This window comes from Capra hircus, chromosome 26, assembly GCF_001704415.2.
Source record: "Capra hircus breed San Clemente chromosome 26, ASM170441v1, whole genome shotgun sequence".
In the NCBI taxonomy this organism is placed as follows: domain Eukaryota; kingdom Metazoa; phylum Chordata; class Mammalia; order Artiodactyla; family Bovidae; genus Capra; species Capra hircus.
This window is the reverse complement of record NC_030833.1, coordinates 26065563-26087427: the sequence shown is the minus strand read 5'-3', so window position 1 is coordinate 26087427 and position 21865 is coordinate 26065563. Positions and strand designations below refer to the sequence as shown.

At 42.0% G+C, this 21865-nt stretch overlaps 1 protein-coding gene across 1 annotated transcript in view; it reads left to right on the top strand.

Moving 5' to 3' along the window:
* SORCS3 (sortilin related VPS10 domain containing receptor 3) overlaps positions 1-21865 on the top strand; it is a 650187-nt gene that overhangs the window by 454410 nt on the left and 173912 nt on the right. The window contains exon 6 of the mRNA XM_005698449.3: positions 4279-4343. Within this exon, the coding sequence (XP_005698506.3) occupies positions 4279-4343 (65 nt within the window). The remainder of the gene's footprint in view (positions 1-4278; positions 4344-21865) is intronic.

Sequence of the window (21865 nt, the reverse complement as noted above, 5' to 3'; positions counted from 1 at the left end):
TAGATTTAAGGGACTAGATCTGATAGACAGAGTGCCTGATGAACTATGGACAGAGGTTCGTGACATTGTATAGGAGACAGGGATCAACACCATCCCCATGGAAAATAAATGCAAAAAAGCAAAATGGCTGTCTGGGGAGGCCTTACAAATAGCTGTGAAAAGAAGATAAGCGAAAAGCAAAGGAGAAAAGGAAAGATATAAGCATCTGAATGCAGAATTCCAAAGAATAGCAAGGAGAGATAAAAAAGGCTTCCTCAGCGATCAGTGCAAAGAAATAGAGGAAAAGAACAGAATGGGAAAGTTCTTTTGGAGGAAGCCAAAAGGAACTTGAAAGTTCCTCCAATTGAGGAATGGAAGGTGATGGAATTCCAATTGAGCTGTTTCAAATCCTGAAAGATGATGCTGTGAAAGTGCTGCACTCAATATGCCAGCAAATTTGGAAAACTCAGCAGTGGCCACAGGACTGGAAAAGGTCAGTTTTCATTCCAATCCCAGAAAGGGAATGCCAAAGAATGCTCAAACTACTGCACAATTGTACTCATCTCACACGCTAGTAAAGTAATGCTCAAAATTCTCCAAGCCAGGCTTCAGCAATACGTGAACCGTGAACTTCCTGATGTTGAAGCTGGATTTAGAAAAGGCAGAAGAACCAGAAATCAAATTGCCAACATCCGCTGGATCATGGAAAAAGCAAGAGAGTTCCAGAAAAACATCTATTTCTGCTTTATTGACTTTGGCAAAGCCTGTGACTGTGTGGATCACAATAAACTGTGGAAAATTCTGAAAGAGATGGGAATACCAGACCACCTGACCTGCCTCTTGAGAAGCCTATATGCAGGTTAGGAAGCAACAGTTAGAATTGAACATGGAACAACAGACTGATTCCAAATAGGAAAAGGAGTACGTCAAAGCTGTATATTGTCACCCTGCTTATTTAACTTATATGCAGAGTACATCATGAGAAACGCTGGACTGGAAGAAGCACAAGCTGGAATCAAGATTTCTGGGAGAAATATCAATAACCTCAGATATGCAGATGACACCACCCTTATGGCAGAAAGCGAAGAGGAACTCAAAAGCCTCTTGAAGAAAGTGAAAGAAGAGAGTGAAAAAGTTGGCTTAAAGTTCAACATTCAGAAAATTAAGATCATGGCATCTGGTCCCATCACTTCATGGCAAATATAAGGGGAAACAGTAGAAACAGTGTCAGGCTTTATTTTGAGGGGCTCCAAAATCACTGCAGATGGTGACTGCAGCCATGAAATTAAAAGACGCTTACTCCTTGGAAGGAAAGTTATGACCAACCTAGATAGTATATTGAAAAGCAGAGACATTACTTTGTCAATAAAGGTCCATCTAGTCAAGGCTATGGTTTTTCCAGTGGTCATGTATGGATGTGAGAATTGGACTGTGAAGAAAGCTGAGCACCGAAGAATTGATGCTTTTGAACTGTGGTGTTGGAGAAGACTCTTGAGAGTACCTTGGACTGCAAGGTGATCCAACCAGTCCATCCTAAAGGAGATCAGTCCTGGGTGGTCATTGGAAGGACTGATGTTGAAGCTGAAACTCCAATACTTTGGCCACCTCATGCGAAGGGTTGACTCATTGGAAAAGACCCTGATGCTGGGAGGGATTGGGGGCAGAAGGAGTTGGGGACGACAGAGGATGAGATGGCTGGATGGCATCATGGACTCGATAGACATCAGTTTGAGTGAACTCCGGGAGTTGGTGATGGACAGGGAGGCCTGGTGTGCTGCGATTCATGGGGTTGCAAAGAGTCAGACATGACTGAGCGACTGAACTGAACTGAACTGATGGAAGACATACAAGGGCAACTGCATAAGTGATGTGATTAAACCATGCAAAGCAGTGATTCTAAGACTTGGCTGTGCATGGAAATCATCTCGGAGCTTTAAGACATGCAGATGCCTTGATCCAACCCCAAAGGTTTCGATTTCATTGGTTTGGGGCAGGGCTTCAGGATTCTGGATATTCCAAGGCTCCCCAGTGACTCTTACAAGCAGCCAAGTTTGAGAATCACCAAGGTAAGGAAGCAGAGAAAGTTCTTCTTTATCTGCTGGAGGGAAGGATGCTGCTGGAGGGAAGAGGCCAACTAAGCAGTGAAGGAATGGTAAGAGGTATTTGGAGAAGAAAAGGGGCAGGGAGAGGGTTGGATACAAGGGCACTGCAGGCAGAAGGGATAGGAGTCAAGACAGCTGGGAGCTGCTCTCGATGGAGAACTAAGTCAATCAGTCTGTCTAATTCTGGCCTAGTTCCTGTGTCTCCTTAGACACATGCCCATTGTTCTGTGCCACAGTTTCCCATTCGCTCAAATATAACTAATGATAACTGTTCTCCTTACCTTAAGTGTTTTGCTTTAAGGTCAAATGAGATGAGGAAAAATTAAAAGATAGTATATTGATGATCATTAAGCAAAAAACAAAGCACTAGAGTAAAAACCTCTTTCATTCAGCTTCTTTGGGGAAAGAACTGTTTCACATAAGTGCGCCTTCTCTGTTGCTGAGCACAGGCTTTCTCCAGTTGCAGTGAGCGGGGGCTACTCTCTAGGTGCAGTGCTTGCGCTTCTCATTGCAGTGGTTTCTTATGTTGTGGAGCACGGGCCCTAGGACGTGGGGCTCAGCAGTTGTGGTACACAGGCCTAGCTTCCTGGCAGCGTGTGGGATCCTCCCAGACCAGGGATTGAACTCATGTTCCCCGCACTGACAGGGGGACTCTCAACCACTGGACCACCAGGGAAGCCCGCATAAATGAACTTTTTAAGTAACTGAAGTTTAGCCATTCAACACAATGCTGCTGCTGCTAAGTCGCTTCAGTCATGTCCGACTCTGTGCGACCCCATAGACGGCAGCCCACCAGGCTCCGCCGTCCCTGGGATTCTCCAGGCAAGAACACTGGAGTGGGTTGCCATTTCCTTCTCCAATGCATGAAAGTGAAAAGTGAAAGTGAAGTCTCTCAGTTGTGTCCAATGCTTTGAGACCCCATGGACTGCAGCCCACCAGGCTCTTCCATCCATGGGATTTTCCAGGCAAGAGTACTTCAGTGGGTTGCCATTGCCTTCTCCATTCAACACAATAATCATTAACAAAAATCATTTTATTTTTCCCAACATAGGTCATTTGCAGCCCTATTTTCTTAAACTGAGTTAACTGATATCATTAGTCCCCCGCTTCCCATTTTCTCTGCCTGCAGCCTCTTGGCGCAGATGTCAGATAGTGAACTGTGATATAATAACAGTTAGGGCCTTAGGACCAGAAGACGCATAGTAGATTTATGATGTGGAAGATTGGGTTTTGGGTTCTTTGATCTGTTTTTCATAAGTTTTCTATTTGTCTTGCTATCTGGGTACCAGCTGTTGATTCTTACTATTTTAAATTTGACTTCTTTCTAACTTGCTGCCTCTTATCTATTCAGAACTGAAAAAACAGAAAACCAATCTTTGAATGAGATTGAAAATAAGAGTAGAAAGACTAAGTGTCCAATTTTGCTGGAGAGAGTGGGTTATGCAATGTCTTTAGTATGTGAATGTTTTCATGTCTGTGTTGCCTTTCTAAGCTGACTTTCTGGGTCCTACTCTCACCTGGATATCTTATGCAAGACTGGGCTCTATATGTGGAAGGTTGGAGGCCCACAGGAATTAGATTGTAAAGATTCTCAGCCTTCCTTTTTCTGGCTGTTGGCCATAGAATTCTAAGGTTCCCCATTCCTATCACCAGAATCGTGTCCGTGTCAGACCAGATATTGAATATTTGTTACCAAATGTTTATTGTTTACAAGGTAGAGGTAAGGAAAGGTAGATAAGTCCAAACTCAGGAGGGCAGGAGTGTCTGGAAGCAAACAGCCAGAAGGGAGGGTTAACCACTTTCCCCAGGGAGAAGAAAGTGGTATGGAATATGGCACCTCAGGTGGAAAGGAAGTCAGAGAAATAGTCAGGTATGAGATGGTAGAGGGTCAATGACGGAAGTTTAGACCAGCTTTACTATGGGGCACATTATTCTGTGATCTTTTTGTTTCTATGTTTTTGAGAGTTTCTGACTCCCTGGCAGTGCTCCGGGACACCTGAGTTGTAACCATTACAGGTGGCAGCTGCCAGAGGCCACCACTCTGCAGGGCCTGGGAGTCACTATATTCTGTGGGTCCTCAGTACAAGACAGGCCTCCTTTAGAAAGCAGCTTTCTGAGTAATAACCCCGAACGCCTCCCCACATTGTTGTCAGCTGTCCTTGCGGTCACTGAGCTTCTGACTCTCTTTCCTCCCCAGGTCAGTGGCCGGACTGGATAAGGAGGCAGACCTGGTGCACATGGAGGTGCGGACAGCGGACGGATGTGAGTGCTGTGGCCACCAGCCGGCAGGGAAATCTGCCTGCAGGCCTCTCTCCTCCACCCCCACAATTTGCATTTTAATGACTTGGGAAGATGAAAAGCCCTGAGCTCCCTTACCACCATACCCATCTTTATTTCCTAGAGTGGGGGAGAGTCCTTCAGTCCCCAGGGAGACGTTTCATTGAAATAAACTCTCAGGAATGAATTTTCTGGGGATGGGAGTTAATGAGATGAATTTCCTGGCATCTTCAGTGTAATTCGAATAGGAATGTCCACAGCTCATCGTGGTATTTTGCATTCATGTGGTGAATTGCAGGGATTGCAAGCTTTAAAAAAAACTAAACCTTTACATACGAAAAAAATGTAACTGGAAAAATTATTTGCAAAACTATTTGTTCGTCTGTTCAGCAAATATTTAGGGATGGCCTACTGTGTGCCAGGCAAATTTCTCAGCCCTGGAAATACCATGCTGAGCAAGGCCTCTATTGTCCCTGCAAATTAGCAATGTAATCCAGGATTTCACCCTTTTGTACATCACGCACCTATATGCATCTTAAACAGAATTTGACTGATAAAGTATCATTTTGTACCAGCTTAAGACTAAACTGAAACTGAAGGTATCCATAGGGGGCCTTTCCTGTCCAATAAAAAAAAGATCAACTTAAAGTATATTAAATATGTGAATTATATATATGATATACATGAAATATGTAAAATATGTGAAAACTGATTAGCATATTCTAGGTCATAAATAGACCCAAATAATCCATGAAAATAACAGTGACCTAATAGTGCAGCAGATCAAAGTACCATACTGTGAGTTGAGGTCCTGGATTCTGCTACCCATTAGCTATGAGACCGAGACCCCCTAACCTCTCTGTTCTCCAGCTCCCTATTATCTGGGGACACTCATCCTTGCCCTGCTCACCTCAGGGCTATGGGTTGAATGTACAAACATAAGGAGATTGTGTTTGGCCTGTATGCTGACATTAGGATATCATTCAGGATACATTAAGTAAAGAAGCTGCATGAGCTGTGTCCTTGGGAAATCTACCACTTTTGAGGCCAAACACAGATGTATGATAGAAACATGCACTTTGGGGAATATATTTTATTTGCTTTGTTTTTATTTTCAAAAGAGTTAGAAGGCATTTGCCATGTTACTCTATGCCTGTCAGTCTACTGAGTTCCTTCCTTCCTGCCTGCCTTCCTTTTGCTTTTTTGAATCTTGAGTAAATGTAAGTCTCTGAAGCATCCAAGGATGAGGGATGACCCACACTCTTTTTTTTTTTTTTAACAGAAAAGCTTTTTAAGATTTATGGAGATAATGCCACATATTTAAATTCAGTGATCATAAGTGTGGTGAAACCTGAATTCTAAATTACTCTTACTGCTGAGGAGAAAAACAAAAAAAACAAAACAAAACTGGAACACTGGAGGAAGGATGAGATGGAGGGGTTTGAAGGGGTGAAGTAGAGGAGCCAGCGGGGGGAAGACAGCAGCTCTCAGAAGATGAACCACAGACCAGTTTTCAGGACAAACCCGGCCCTGGCCTTGATTGCATGTCAGCCTTTTTAAGCCATATATGTGATCTGTGGTATCTGCCTGTGTGACCTACCTAATCCAGAAATCCCTTCCCCGGTAACCTCTTACAGTGTGTCCTCAGGTTCCATGAGCTCAGGCTTAACACATATCCTTTTCCGTGGCTGGACAAACAGCAAAGTTTCTGTCTCTTTTTTAAAAAAGTAATTTCTTACATTAAGCTTAAACTTATTTTCTGAAAGTTCAAGAATTCTGGTCCACATTAGAATAAGGCCTATAGTGCAGGATTGCTGTGAAATTTTATAAGATTAAAAATGCAAAACACATAAAGTTCCTGGCCTCTTGTCAAAAATTGAAAAAAGCAGAATCGACTTAAAAAATACTCACAACCTAAAGTTGAGAGTTATGTTTTATTTGGTGGGAATTTTTAGGACATCATGCCTGGGAGACAGCATCTCAAGTAACTCTGAGAGAGCTGATCTGAGGAGGTGGGGGGAGTAGTCAGGTTATATAGAATTCTGCAACAAAGGGCAGGTAGTCTGAACATCAAAAGTATTTTGTGAATTAAAGAAAAGCCAGATACCCCAAATTAAAGAATATAGCACTTTTCTTCATATGGGAAGATGCAAGAGTCTGGGCTCACTGAAGTCATTCCTTTCATATCTGAGGCCAGTATCCTGTGTTTTTCACATCCTGAGTTCCTCAGTGCTCACCATAGGGAGTGGCTGCAGCCTGGTGCCTGCCAGATCACAGGTATTCTCCTCCATGCTAAGTGCTCTTAGAGCTCAAGAATTCACATTTGGAGGACTGGAATTGCTGATGATGTGAAATCATTGTGTACTGATATAGCAGGAAAGACTCCATTTCTCAGCAGACAGAAATATGAACAGGGATAAACGTCATGTGCCACACTTATGTTAAAGTATGGTATATATTAATTCTGTGTGATTTTTTAGGCTTTTATAAAATCAATTTTTCAACAGTTCAAAGAATCGTCTTTCAACCCAGTGAATTGGCTCTAACCCTCCTCCCCCTTTATTTAGAAAGTGCACATAAGACAGAGCTGAACTGGGGATGCTTTATTTTGCATACACTAATGAAATGCATGATTTCTTTCTTCTTTGGTATGTGGTGAATGCTTTCTTATGCATTCACTCATGCATTCACACTCATGTATACACATACATCTCTATCTTTTTGATCATTGCAACATGGCACAAAATATATTTTATTTCCTTCTCCCTCACCCTGATGTGGTAGTTTAAACTTGAATTTAACTTAGACTTGAATTTCACCAAATTCACATGGCTAGCCTAGTGAGAGAATAAAAACATGAACACAAAACTCTCAAAACACTACAAATGAAAGAGAACTAATAAGGATAAACTAATAAAGATAAGCTCTATACAGTCAACAAAAACAAGGCCAGGAGCTGACTGTGGCTCAGATCATGAACTCCTTATTACCAAATTCAGACTTAAATTGAAGAAAGTAGGGAAAACCACTAGACCATTCAGGTATGACCTAAATCAAATCCCTTATGATTATACAGTGGAAGTGAGAAATAGATTTAAGGGCCTAGATCTAATAGATAGAGTGCCTGATGAACTATGCAATGAAGTTCATGACATTGTACAGGAGACAGGTATCAAGGCCATCCCCATAGAAAAGAAACGCAATAAAGCAAAATGGCTGTCTGGGGAGGCCTTACAAATAGCTGTGAAAAGAAGAGAGGTGAAAAGCAAAGGAGAAAAGAAAAGATATAGGCATCTGAAGGCAAAGTTCCAAAGAATAGCAAGAAGAGATAAGAAAGCCTTCTTCAGCGATCAATGCAAAGAAATAGAGGAAAACAACACAATGGGAAAGACTAGAGATCTCTTCAAGAAAATTAAAGATACCAAGGGAACATTTTATGCAAAGATGGGCTCGATAAAGGACAGAAATGGTATGGACTTAACAGAAGCAGAAGATATTAAGAAGAGGTGGCAAGAATACACAGAAGAACTGTACAAAAAAGATCTTCATGACCCAGATAAATATGATGATATGATCACTAATTTAGAACCAGACATCTTGGGATGTGAAGTCAAGTGGGCCTTAGAGAGCATCACTACGAACAAAGCTAGTGGAGGTGATGGAATTCCAGTGGAGCTATTTCAAATCCTGAAAGATGATGCTGTGAAAGTGCTACACTCAATATGCCAGCAAATTTGGAAAACTCAGCAGTGGCCACAGGACTGGAAAAGGTCAGTTTTCATTCCAATCCCGAAGAAAGGCAATGCCAAAGAATGTTCAAACTACCGCACAATTGCACTCATCTCACAGGCTAGTAAAGTAATGCTCAAAATTCTCCAAGCCAGGCTTCAGCAGTACATGAACCGTGAATTCCCTGACATTCAAGCTGGTTTTAGAAAAGGCAGAGGAACCAGAGATCAAATTGCAAACATCCGCTGGATCATGGAAAAAGCAAGAGAGTTCCAGAAAAACATCTATTTCTGCTTTATTGACTATGTCAAAGCCTTTGACTGTGTGGATCACAATAAACTGTGGAAAATTCTTCACGAGATGGGAATACCAGACCACCTGACCTGACTCTTGAGAAATCTGTATGCACGTCAGGAAGCAACAGTTAGAACTGGACATGGAACAACAGACTGGTTCCAAATAGGAAAAGGAGTACGTCAAGGCTGTATATTGTCACCCTGTTTATTTAACTTCTTGCAAAGTACATCATGAGAAGCGCTGGACTGGAAGAAACACCAACTGGAATCAAGATTGCCGGGAGAAATATCAATAACCTCAGATATGCAGATGACACCACCCTTATGGCAAAAAGTGAAGAGGAACTCAAAAGCCTCTTGATGATAGTGAAAGAGGAGAATGAAAAAGTTGGCCTAAAGCTCAACATTCAGAAAACGAAGATCATGGCATCTGGTCCCGTCACTTCATGGGAAATAGATGGGGAAACAGTGGAAACAGTGTCAGACTTAATTTTTTTGGGCTCCAAAATCACCGCAGATGGTGATTGCAGCCATGAAATTAAAAGATGCTTACTCCTTGGAAGAAAAGTTATGACCAACCTAGATAGCATATTCAAAAGCAGAGACATTACTTTGCCGACTAAGGTCCGTCTAGTCAAGGCTATGGTTTTTCCAGTGGTCATGTATGGATGTGAGCATTGGACTGTGAAGAAGGCTGAGCGCCGAATAATTGATGCTTTTGAACTGTGGTGTTAGAGAAGACTCTTGAGAGTCCTTTGGACTGCAAGGAGATCCAACCAGTCCATTCTGAAGGAGATCAGCCCTGGGATTTCTTTGGAAGGAATGATACTAAAGCTGAAACTCCAGTACTTTGGCCACCTCATGAGAAGAGTTGACTCGTTGGAAAATACCCTGATGCTGGGAGGGGTTGGGGGCAGGAGGAGAAGGGGACAACAGAGGATGAGATGGCTGATGGCATCACGGACTCGATGGACGTGAGTCTGAGTGAACTCCGGGAGATGGTGATGGACAGGGAGGCCTGGCGTGCTGCGATTCATGGGGTCACAAAGAGTCGGACACGACTGAGCGACTGAATTGAACTGAACTGAACTGATAAAATATTACAATGCTAACATCATATTTAATAATGAGATGTTGAATGCTTCCCCTCATAAGTGTAGGAAAAAGGCAGGGATGTTTACTTTTAACTCCTCTTTTCAACATTATGCTGAAAGTCCAGTCAGTGCATGAAAAGTAGGAAAATGAAATGTAATTCATATAGATTACAAAGGAAAAAACTGAACTGTTATTATTCTCATTGACATGATTCTCTTTATAGAATATCACAAGGAAACTGAAGGCGAAAGCTTCTAGAACAAATATGTAAGGCAGGGTTATAGGATGCAAAACATTGAGTGGAGAGAGGATAATAATTTTTAATGAATGGCTTTGGAAAAATTAGGGCAACCATATGGGAAAAACAAACCTTTACCTTTATTTACAACTTATACAAAATTTAATTTAAAATGGGTCATATTTCTAAATGTAGAATATAAAATTATAAAGCTTTTGGAAGAAAATAGAGGAGAATATCTTTTTGACCTTAGATTGACACCAAGAGAAAAATCGATAAAGATTGATAAATTAGACTTCATCAAAATTAAAAAAAATTGTTGTTCAGGAGACACAGTAAAGACAGTGGGAGAAACTATTTGTAGGTCATATAACTCACAGAGGGCTTATACCCAGAACACATAAAGAACTTTTAAAACATAGGAGTAAGAGACAACCCATTAAAAAATGGGAAAAAGGTTGAACAGAACATTTACCAAGGAAAATATAAAGGTGACAAATAAACACAAATATTTGTGTTTCTGTATTAAATAATACCTAGATCCCTTGAGTCCTTTTGTATTTTATATATTTAAAAGAACAATAATGTCTCTAACAATCTTAAATCAGACAAAATAGTGGATCTTAGATAATTATTTTTTCTTTAATTCCTCAGACGTTCCTTCATTATACCACTTCTATTGGCATATTGAAAAGTCTGCTCATTAATCAGCCTGTTTCAGACCCTTAACCCTATGTTATACCTTTGCCAATTGCTGTTTTGAAAATTATAGTCAAAGGGATCTTGAACAGTAAATTCTATTTCTCTTCATCTTCTTTCATCACAGTTCACATGGCCACTTTGCTCAACAGGTAGCATTCATGACCATCCTCTGGTGAGCAGTTTTCATTGTAGATTCCTGGGGTCCCCCCAGAGGTTTTGCTTTAGGGGGTCTGATACAGGACCTGGGAGTCTCCATATTATGAAGCACACACTCCCAATGTGATTTTTATCCAGGTGCCTATTCAGGAACATTGGTGTGTGGATCCTGTACCTTGCACGGTACTGAAGTCACAGCCCAGGGGCAGTTGTCCTCAGTAAGCCTGGAGAAGGAGCCTTGGTACTGGGGTCAGGAATTACTCTGCTCTGTAGCACCTGCAGAGCAACACGGCTGAAGTGACTGAGCATGGCACAGCGTCTCCGCTTGTGTGCGCATTGGACAGCACTGCCCTGGAATGAAGGGACTGCAGGTGTGGCATCAGGGCGTGTGGCTCTTCAGTGCCATGGTGTGGCACTGACAATCCTGTTTCTAAACTTGGCCCCCACACTCCGGAACAAATCCAATATGAATAGGCCCCTTTTCTTCGTTTGCTGTAAGAATCTCCACTCTTCCCCAATCCTGGGCCTCCTCTTTGGCAGTCAGATTTCCAGATTAAACTAAAACCATTGAGTTCTCTCTTGCCTTGGCACAGTTTAAACAGGGCAAAGCCAACCAATTTGGTTAATAACAGTGTGAAGCCTGTTTCTGCTGTGAGATTAAAGATTCAAATGACTTTTCCTCCCATTCTCTTCTGGAAATCATCTCTTTCTGAATGTCATCAATGTCCCCTGTGAATATTCCTATTCATGTTCTTCTTTTCTATCTTTCTCCTTCATGCACGTACTCAGTCACATACACATTCCCCATCCAAGAGATAACTGAGTGTCATAGAGTATTAATGTGGTGCCATAAGAGTTAGAGCTTCCCTAGTGGCTCAGCTGGTCAGGAATCTGCCTGCAATGCGGGAGAGCTGGGTTCAGTCCCTGGATTGGGAAGATTCCATCTGGCCTAGAGAATTCCATGGACTGTATGATCCATGGGATTGCAAAGAGTTGGACACAACTGACTGACTTTCACTGAGTTAAGTTGGGGAATTAACCCTGTCAATTAGAGTCTGTTTGACCTTGGACAATTTTTCTAACCTTTCTGTGATCTTCCAGTGTTTCACACGTTTGAAAAAACAAATATAAGCGATATTTTTTTGGTATCATTTTTTCATCAATTGTCTAACAAGGTTCTTATGTGGAGTAAAATTTACAATGAGCAGATTTCAATTCAGCAAACAAAACTGTAACCATTAAAGCAACCCCAAACTGATGCTGTCTGCTTTGTGAAGTAGTGAGTTTGACTTTATTGGAAATTCTCAAGCATAAGCTATATGTGTGTATGTAGAACTCTGAAATAAGTACACCTGTACATGAGCTCAGTTCAGTTCAGTTCAGTTCAGTTCAGTTCAGTCGCTCAGTCATGTCCGAATCTTTGCGACCCCATGAATCGCAGCACACCAGGCCTCCCTGTCCATCACCAACTCCCGGAGTTCACTCAGACTCAAGTCCATCGAGTCAGTGATGCCATCCAGCCATCTCATCCTCGGTCATCCCCTTTTCCTCCTGCCCCCAATCCCTCCCAGCATCAGAGTTTTTTCCAGTGAATCAACTCTTCTCATGAGGTGGCCAAAGTACTGGAGTTTCAGCTTTAGTATCATTCCTTCCAAAGAAATCCTAGGGCTGATCTTCAGAATGGACTGGTTGGATCTCCTTGCAGTCCAAGGGACTCTCAAGAGTCTTCTCCAACACCACAGTTGAAAAGCATCAATTCTTCTGCGCTCAGCCTTCTTCACAGTCCAACTCTCACATCCATACATGACTACTGGAAAAACCATAGCCTTGACTAGATGGACCTTTATTGACAAAGTAATGTCTCTGCTTTTGAATATGCTATCTAGGTTGGTCATAACTTTTCTTCCAAGGAGTAAGTGTCTTTTAATTTCATGGCTGCAATCACCATCTGCGGTGATTTTAGAGCCCCAAAAAATAGTCTGACACTGTTTCCACTGTTTCTCCATCTATTTCCCATGGAGTGATGGAACTGGATGCCATGATCTTTGTTTTCTGAATGTTGAGCTTTAAGCCAACTTCTTCACTCTCCTCTTTCACTTTCATCAAGAGGCTTTTTAGTTCCTCTTCACTTTATGCCATAAGGGTAGTGTCATCTGCATATCTGAGGTGATTGATATTTCTCCCAGAAATCTTGATTCCAGCTTGTGTTTCTTCCAGTCCAGCGTTTCTCATGATGTACTCTGCATAGAAGTTAAATAAACAGGGTGACAATATACAGCCCTGACTCCTTTTCCTATTTGGAACCAGTCTGTTGTTCCATGTCCAGTTCTAACTGTTGCTTCCTGGCCTGCATATAGGTTTCTCAAGAGGCAGGTCAGATGGCCTGATATTCCCATCTCTTTCAGAATTTTCCACAGTTTATTGTGATCCACACAGTCAAAGGCTTTGGCATAGTCAATAAAGCAGAAATAGATATTTTTCTGGAACTCTCTTGCTTTTTCCATGATCCAGCGGATGTTGGCAATTTGATCTCTGGTTCCTCTGCCTTTTCTAAAACCAGCTTGAACATCAGGGAGTTCATGGTTCACGTATTGCTGAAGCCTGGCTTGGAGAATTTTGAGCATTACTTTACTAGCGTGTGGGATGAGTGCAATTGTGCAGTAGTTTGAGCATTCTTTGGCATTGCCTTTCTTTGGAATTAGAATGAAAACTAACCTTTTCCAGTCCTGTGGCCACTGCTGAGTTTTCCAAATTTGCCAGCATATTGAGTGTAGCACTTTCACAGCATCATCTTTCAGGATTTGAAATAGCTCTACTGGAATTCCATCACCTCCACTAGCTTTGTTCATAGTGATGCTTTCTAAGGCCCACTTGACTTCACATTCCAGGATGTCTGGCTCTAGATGAGTGATCACACCATCATGATTATCTGGGTCATAAAGATCCTTTTTGTACAGTTCTTCCGTGTATTCTTGCCACCTCTTCTTAATATCTTCTGCTTCTGTTAGGTCCCTACCATTTCTGTCCTTTATCGAGCCCATCTTTGCATGAAATGTTCCCTTGGTATCTCCAGTTTTCTTGAAGAGATCTCTAGTCCTTCCCGTTCTGTTGTTTTCCTCTATTTCTTTGCATTGATTGCTGAAGAAGGCTTCTTATCTCTTCTTGCTATTCTTTGGAACTCTGCATTCAGATGCTTATATCTTTCCTTTTCTCCTTGGCTTTTTGCTTCACCTCACATTTCTAGAATCAAAACCCATAGCATGTGTAGTACCATTCCTTGTCTTGGAGCCATTATCAACTCTTCATGAGTTACTGTACTTTCTCACTAAGCCAAGATTAAACCCATTACACCTTAACAGAGCATTCAGGCTTCATTAGTAAGGCAAATAATTTTGCCTTAAAGAATCCACCTGCAATGTGGGAGAGACTGGGTTTGATCCCTGGCTTGGGAGGATTCCCCTGGAGAAGGGAAAGGCTACCCAATCCAGTATTCTGGCCTGGAAAATTCCATGGACTCTATAGTCCATGGGGTCACAAAGAGTTGGACACGACTAAGTGAGTTTCACTTTTACTTGAAAAAGGATCTCAGAATTAAAAAAAAGAAAATAGTTGGACTGTATTTGAAGTTTTCAAATTGTATCACTTTCCAAAAAGTACCAAGATATGTAACGATTGGCCCAAGATCACAGGTAGATAGTCAGTGGCAGGGAAAGAACCAGAATATGGATTCTGGTCTGATTCTCAGCCTGGTTTTCCTTTCACAGTTTAAATACACAATGGTTAGGATTACTGGTTCTGGTGTCCAGTTGCCTGGGTGCAAATCCCAGCTCTGTCACCTTCTAGAGCCATGGAATTCAGGTACATTTACTTAATCATTGCTTAAGTTCCCTCATCTGTGAAAAGAAATCATAATAGTTGTGACTTCTTATCTGGGTTGCAATAATTCCTACATGGCTCTTACTTTCTTGTAATAATCAGTTTAATACATATATTTTTTATTGAACCAGACAACAGAGTGAAGGCTCAAAAATGTTACTTATTATCATCATCATCATTACCACCTAGTCATCATATTCACAGTCAGTATATTTAGTGGGTGGAGCAGAAAGAGCCTTGAATGGAGCATTAGGAATCCTAAGGCATTCAGAATTGCTATGATTTCTAAACGTCTGTAACTCTGTGAGACTACCCTCATGCCATAGGAAGGGAAAAACACTAGAATTTTCATGTGGGTACAAAGAAGTTTCACAGAACTCTAAATCCATAAGCACAATAGGGAGGAATGGTAGCTGTCTTTTCTTTTCTTGCTGCTTTGTAGGACCTACCTTGTCTCGGGTGCTGTATTGGACAGTTTTTTGATAATGTCAGTCTCTGTTGTTTTGCACTATGCTTACAAATAGGTTAGCCCCACTCCCCAGGTGAGAAAAGGGAGGCTTTTGGAAGCTAAATATTTTTTAAGAGTTTCTTGAAATCTGCTCCATTTCACTTATTTGCTTTTGAGAGTTCAGTTCGGTTCAGTTCAGTTGCTCAGTCATGTCCAACTCTTTGCGACCCCATGAATCGCAGCACGCCAGGCCTCCCTGTCCATCACCAACTCCCGGAGTTCATTCAAACTCACCTCCATCGAGTCGGTGATACCATCCAGCCATCTCATCCTCGGTCATCCCCTTCTCCTCCTACCCCCAATCCCTCCCAGCATCAGAGTCTTTTCCAATGAGTCAACTCTTCGCATGAGGTGGCCAAAGTACTGGAATTTCAGCTTTAGAATCATTCCTTCCAAAGAACACCCAGGGCTGATCTCCTTTAGAATGGACTGGTTGGATCTCCTTGTAGTCCAAGATACTCTCAAGAGTCTTCCCCAACACAATGCTGTTTATTTAAAATAAATAGCTCCTGAGTATTTCTCTAAGAAAAGACCTGAAGAGCAGAATTTGCTTTTTGTTCACAATTTTAATTCACTTTTAAAAATTTTGACAATATGTGTATAACCAAAGGGATGGAAGTTGAGAGAATCATGGAAAAAAATTTTTTTTTCTTTCCTCTCTGAGATGGAAGGAGGAATGACATTTAGGATAGTTTGAATATTTAACACTCTTAAAAGAAAAACATACTCATAAATCTGAAGGTAACAAAAATGTCATGTAATTCAGTTCAGTTTAACTTGCCCTTCAGTTGCCCAGTCGTGTCCAACTCTTTGCGACCTCATGTACTGCAGCACATCAGGCCTGCCTGTCCATTACCAATTCCTGGAGCTTACACAAACTCATGTCTGTTGAGTCAGTGATACCATCCAACCATCTCATCCTCTGTTGTCCCCTTCACCTCCTGCCCTCAATCTTTCCCAGCATCAGAGTCTTTTCCATTGAGTTAGTTCTTTGCATCAGGTGGCCAAATTATTGGACTTTCAGCTTCAGCATCAGTCCTTCCAATGAACACTTAGGACTGATCTCGTTTAGGACTGACCGGTTGGATGCCTTGCAGTCCAAGGGACTCTCAAGAGTCTTCTCCAACACCACAGTTCAAAAGCATCAATTCTTCAGCATTCAGCTTTCTTTATAGTCCAACTCTCACATCTATACATGGCTACTGGAAAAACCATAGCCTTGACTAGACAGACCTTTGTTGGCAAAGTAATGTCTCTGCTTTTTAATATGCTATCTAGGTTGGTCATAACTTTTCTTCCAAGGAGCAAGCATCTTTTAATTTCATGGCTGTAGTCACCATCTGCAGTGATTTTGAAGCCCCCAAAATAAAGTCTGTCACTGTTTCCACTGTCTTCTTGTCTATTTGCCATGAAGTTATGGGACCAGATGCCATGATCTTAGTTTTCAGAATGTTGAGTTTTAAGCCAACTTTTTCATTGTCCCTTTTCACTTTCATCAAGAGGCTCTTTAGTTCTTCGCTTTCTGGCACAAGTGTGGTGTCGTCTGCATATCTGAGGTCATTGATATTTCTATCGACAATCTTGATTACAGCTCGTACTTCTTTCAGCCCAGCATTTCTCATGATGTACTCTGCATATAAGTTTAAGCAGGGTGACAATATATAGCCTTGATGTACTCCTTTCCCTATTTGGAACCAGTCTGTTGTTCCATGTCTAGTTCTAACTGTTGCTTCCTGATCTGCATGTAGTTTTCTCAAGAGGTAGGTCAGGTAGTCTGGTATTCCCATCTCTTTCAGACTTTTCTGGAATTTGTTGTGGTCCACACAGTCAAAGGCTTTGGCTCAGTCATTAAGCAGAAGTAGATGTTTTTTCCCGGAATTCTCTTGCTTTTTCGGTGATCCAATGGATGTTGGCAATTTGATCTCTGGTTCCTCTGCCTTTTCTAAATCCAGCTTGAACATCTGGAAATTCATGGTTCACGTAATGTTGACGCCTGGCTTGGAGAATTTTGAGCATTATTTTACTAGCGTGTGAGATGAGTGCAGTTGTATGGTAGTTTGGGCATTCTTTGGCATTTTGCATTTACTGAAGCTTTATAAAGTCAGTGCTAGGAGAGAAGCAAAGATGACAAGACTTTAATCCAGGCTTCTAAGGAGGTGATCCTTTTGGAAAGGTTTGACACAGTGAAAAATGCTAGACTTTACTGTGAAACTCATTGATGTAGATGGATGAGAAGCTTGCCTTACAAAACTCCTGGTGGAGATGCAGCCTGTTGGGAAGACTAAGGATGCTGGGGTTTCTTCTTCATACTCTTTCAGAATTCCTAAGTTCTCTGATTAGCCTCTGTGCAGCACAGATGCCAGGCATGTTCAGTTGTGTAAATATTCTATCTCTGTCACCGGCCTGGGATTCCTCTGAGAGCAAGAATCAGACTTATATTTTCAGGTTTCTGGAACCTCAGGGAGTGTCTGATGCATGCAGCTTCTCTATGCACCCTGACCAAACACAAAAGAAACGAATCAGTGAATCTAAAGTCACTCCTTCTCACCAAATAAGACCCTTGGGCCACCATCTGCTAGATGGGGAGGCATGAGGCTGGCACAGTGGTGTGATGGTACCACTTTGCTGCTAAGACGTTTCAGTCACGTCCAACTCTGTGCGACTCTGTGTGGCAGCCCACCAGGCTCCCCTGTCCCTGGGATTCTCCAGGCAAGAACACTGGAGTGGGTTGCCATTTCCTTCTCCAATGCATGAAAGTGAAAAGTGAAAGTGAAGTCGCTAAGTCGTGTCCGACTTAGCGACCACATGGACTGCAGCCTACCAGGCTCCTCCATCCATGGGATTTTCCAGGCAAGAGTACTGGAGTGGGATTCCATTGCCTTCTCTGGGTACCACCTTATAACTAATCAATAAAGTTATGAAGCAGATCTCTATTCACGGGGCAAGGAACAAAGCCTTTGACTTTTAGTTTTTGTAAGTGGAGGAGTGACTGTACCAAATCCTAGAAATACTTTATAAGGGCATTTGATATTTAGAAATACACTAGTCATGAAGATTATGTTGCTTTCAACCATTTGGGAAATCCCTCTCAGGTTTTACCACAAGAGTAACCAAATGAGAATTTCATTCAGTCTAGTCTTTCTGGTTTTAAGTTCAAAAAATAAGGATGTATCAATGTCCACCAATTATCATGTAATTATATAATACCTTCCAAGGGCTTTCCCTACCTAAACATCCACATACCGTTTTTACTCTCTTTCTTAAAAATTCCCTTCTCTCATAGAACACTTCTCCATCCAGGCTAAACACAAGCACTCTCTCCATCTTCAAGTCCTCCTTGATTATTCCAGCTCAGGTATGCTTTTTCTTGTCTGACCACCTATAGCATTTAGAGAAAATCATCAGTGATGTTAGTCCAGAGTATGACTTTACTAGTAGGACTTGTGCTATCATGGTCTTTTGATTCTCCACAATAAAGCACAACAGTACTTGCTATTAATTGAAAGTATAAAAGATATTGAGTGTTAAATCCCCTTCTTTCTCTCTTCATAATAAAAAAAGAACTAAAATTTTTGGTTTTTAAAAATGTATTCAACTAAGCATATTTCATACCTAATCTTATTTAATCCTGGTGACAGTCCTGAGAGACAAATACTAGCTTGTTTGCAGTTCACAGATGAAAAGTGGTACTACTGCTTAACTAAGGATAACCAGCAAGTAGCAAGTTCAGGATTTGAATTTCTCACTTTTTCTTATAGCATGTTAAAAATCAGAGACATTACTTTGCCAACAAAGGTCCGTCTAGTCAAAGCTATGGTTTTCCCAGTAGTCATGTTTGGATGTGAGAGTTGGGCCATAAAGGCGGCTGAATGCCAAAGAACCGATGCTTTTGAACTGTGGTGTTGGAGAAGACTCTTGAGAGTTGTTTGCACTGCAAGGAGATCAAACCCATCAACACTACAGGAAATCAGTCCTGAATATTCACTGGGAGGACTGATGCTGATGCTGAAACTCCAATACTTTGGCCACCTAACTCAAAGAGCTGACTCATTAGAAAAAAACCTGATGCTGGGAAAGACTGAAGGCAGGAGAAGAGGGGAACAGTGAAATGGTTGGATGGCATCACCGACTCAATGGACATGAGTTTGAGCAAGCTCCCAGAGTTGGTAAAGGACAGGGAAGCCTGGTGTGCTGCAGTCCATGTGGTTGCAAAACGTCAGACATGACTGAGCAACTTAACAGCAACTTTCTACCTTCAGAGGCCTTTCTTTTACACCACAATATCCTTCAGAGACCTGGACCTCTTCCTTTTTATCTGGCATCTTATGTTATTAAAGCATACAAAAGTGCCACAGGCATAGGCCTTCCCTGGTGTTCCAGTGGTTGAGAATCTTCCTGCCAATGCAGGGGACAGGAGGTCGATCCCTGGTCCAGGAAGATTCCACATGCCATTGGGCATCTAAGCCCTTCTACTGAGCCTGTGCTCTCGAGCTGGAGAGCGACTATTGAAGCCTGCACACCCTAGAGCCCATGCTCTTCAATAAGAGAAGCCACTGCAATAAGAAGCCATCACACCACAACCAGAGAAAGCCTGCGTGTAGAGATGAAGACCAGTCCAGCCAAAAATAAAGTAAATGAATAAATTATTTTAAAAAGTGCCACAGTCATTAGAAGCCTATTTGGGGATCTCAAGTTATATGATAAATATCTGCTTTCGGTTTCATCACAGAATCTTTATTCAGCCTCATTTGGAGATAATGTCCCAAGTCCAAATTTAAGACCTTTGGCAAATTAGAGGCTTGAGCCAAGTGGTGACTCCTGCTCACCTTATGACACCCACAATGTGCTGTGACCTCTGGTCACTTTCACCTGGTAGCCTGGCCTGCCTGACTCATTCCTCTCCCCAGGCTCCCCGTTTTGGGTTCTCCCCAGGCAGCAGGTGCAAGCACTTATTATTGTGTCTCTTTGTTTTGGAAAATAAAAGTATTGAGACTTCTCAGATATGAGTCTGACCAAAAACTACAAGGCCCCTGACTTTTAAAACTCATTTTAGTGCTGCTTTCCTGTTGAATTGGACCTTTTGTTCTATGCTGGGCAGTGGCAATCAGGGTGGGAGCCAGCAAATAGGGTAAGTTTGGCATAATAGCTGACCTACTAGGGGCCAAGGTTTAGGTAGGTTTTGGTTTTGTTTGGGGTGGCCTCGAATACACCTGATTCTTTTTTCAAAGTGTCCAAGTGTGGGAGTAAATAACAAATAGACAGGGAGGAAATGAGCCCATGGGAGGGATAAACAGCTGTCCTCCTGTGCACACCTTTGATTACTGGTATAAGGAGCTTTCCAGGGCACTCGCTGGCAGGAAAGAAGCAGGTTGTCATGTCAACACTTGTGGTTTCTTTACATGTATTTACAGCGTTCTGCTGGGTTTCAGTGCTTTATTCTAGGAACAAATTACTCAGGCAGTGTGGGGCCAAGAATATTCCTGGTGGACAGGCCATGTGCTCCAAACGGTAGCCTGGGCTTCTTGCCTTCCCTGTCCTCCCAGCCAGAGGTGCAAAGCCAGGCCACTCTTGGCTTCCTGTGTGGACAGAGACAAAGAGGAAGGGGCCTGCAGGCTGCACTCACGGAACAGGAAGCAAGCTGGTCTTGCTAATGCATCAGGCATAGGGGGATGGGGCAGTGTCTTTGGAGGGTAGGGAGGGACCAAACCACAGAATCAAGATGCAAAAGGAATGGCTCCTGGGCTTGTCTGGGCTGTAGGTTTGTTTTGGTTGGCCTTGTACTGTTTGGCCTGCATCATATTTTAAATTTAAATTAGCTGTCAATTTTTTAAACATTAGGAAATTTCACATTAAAAAAGTTGGGACCTTTGCCTTTATGTAGAAACTCAGAGCATCTTATTCCTGCATCTCAGTGATGACTGATGCAGAGAAGCAGCTCCCCCATAAAGAGGCAAGTGTTGGCCATGTTACTACAGTCCCAGCTGTTCCGCAGTGATCCCAGACACTGAGGCCATGTGCCAGCTGTCATTCATCAGCTTTCCCAACTCAGTTTCCTCTTCTGTTATTCGCCTGGCCCCTTAAACATTTGATTTCAAAGGCTAGTTGTAAAAGACCTTCTATTTCACAGAAAAATATCTGGGCCTTGTCCCCTGTCAGTCAGAACTGTTGTTGGTGTTTGACCCAGGAGGGATTAGCTGAGGTTTGGGTTGAGAGACGATGCTGGCTCCATTCCTCAGGTTCAGCCAGTTTCCAATCCATCCTGCACCTGAGTAGCAGTTGTGAAATGGAAGGCCTTGTTGAGGCAAGTGGCAAGGATCACGGATAGAAGAAGAGAGATTCTAGAAGCACTTTAGGGACAGAATTCAAGGTTTGGACCAGCTGGGTCGCATGTCACGTGGAAGAAAGAAAAGTGAAGAGGCTTGAGCTGCTGGGCAGATGATGAGACTGCTGATGGAGAGAATGAAATCAGTGTTTGATGTGTCTGGGTTTAGGAAACCAAAGAAAATTGACTTTGCCCAGATACAGACATTTAAAAAGTAGGGCTGTCACATGTAATGAATTTATTTCCTACCGAAACACGTTTTTTTGTTAAATTAGCATCATGTTCATTAATAAATGTGTGTAATAGCTAGCTACAGATATGTGTGAACCCCTTCTTAGACAGCAGGGCCTTTCAGAATAGAAAATCTCTGCCTCATTCACTGCCATATTCCTGGTGCTTTTAAAATAATATCCACTACATTATATGCACACAAGTACTTGCTGGATCATTCCATCAATCACTTAATTAAAGAACAAGAATTAGGGATAGTTTAAAGTACCCTCGTTATAAACTCAGCTATTATAAATTTTTGCTCATTTAAAGTGTTGCCTTCATTTGTCTCTGCTGCTTACCACTCCTTCCAAT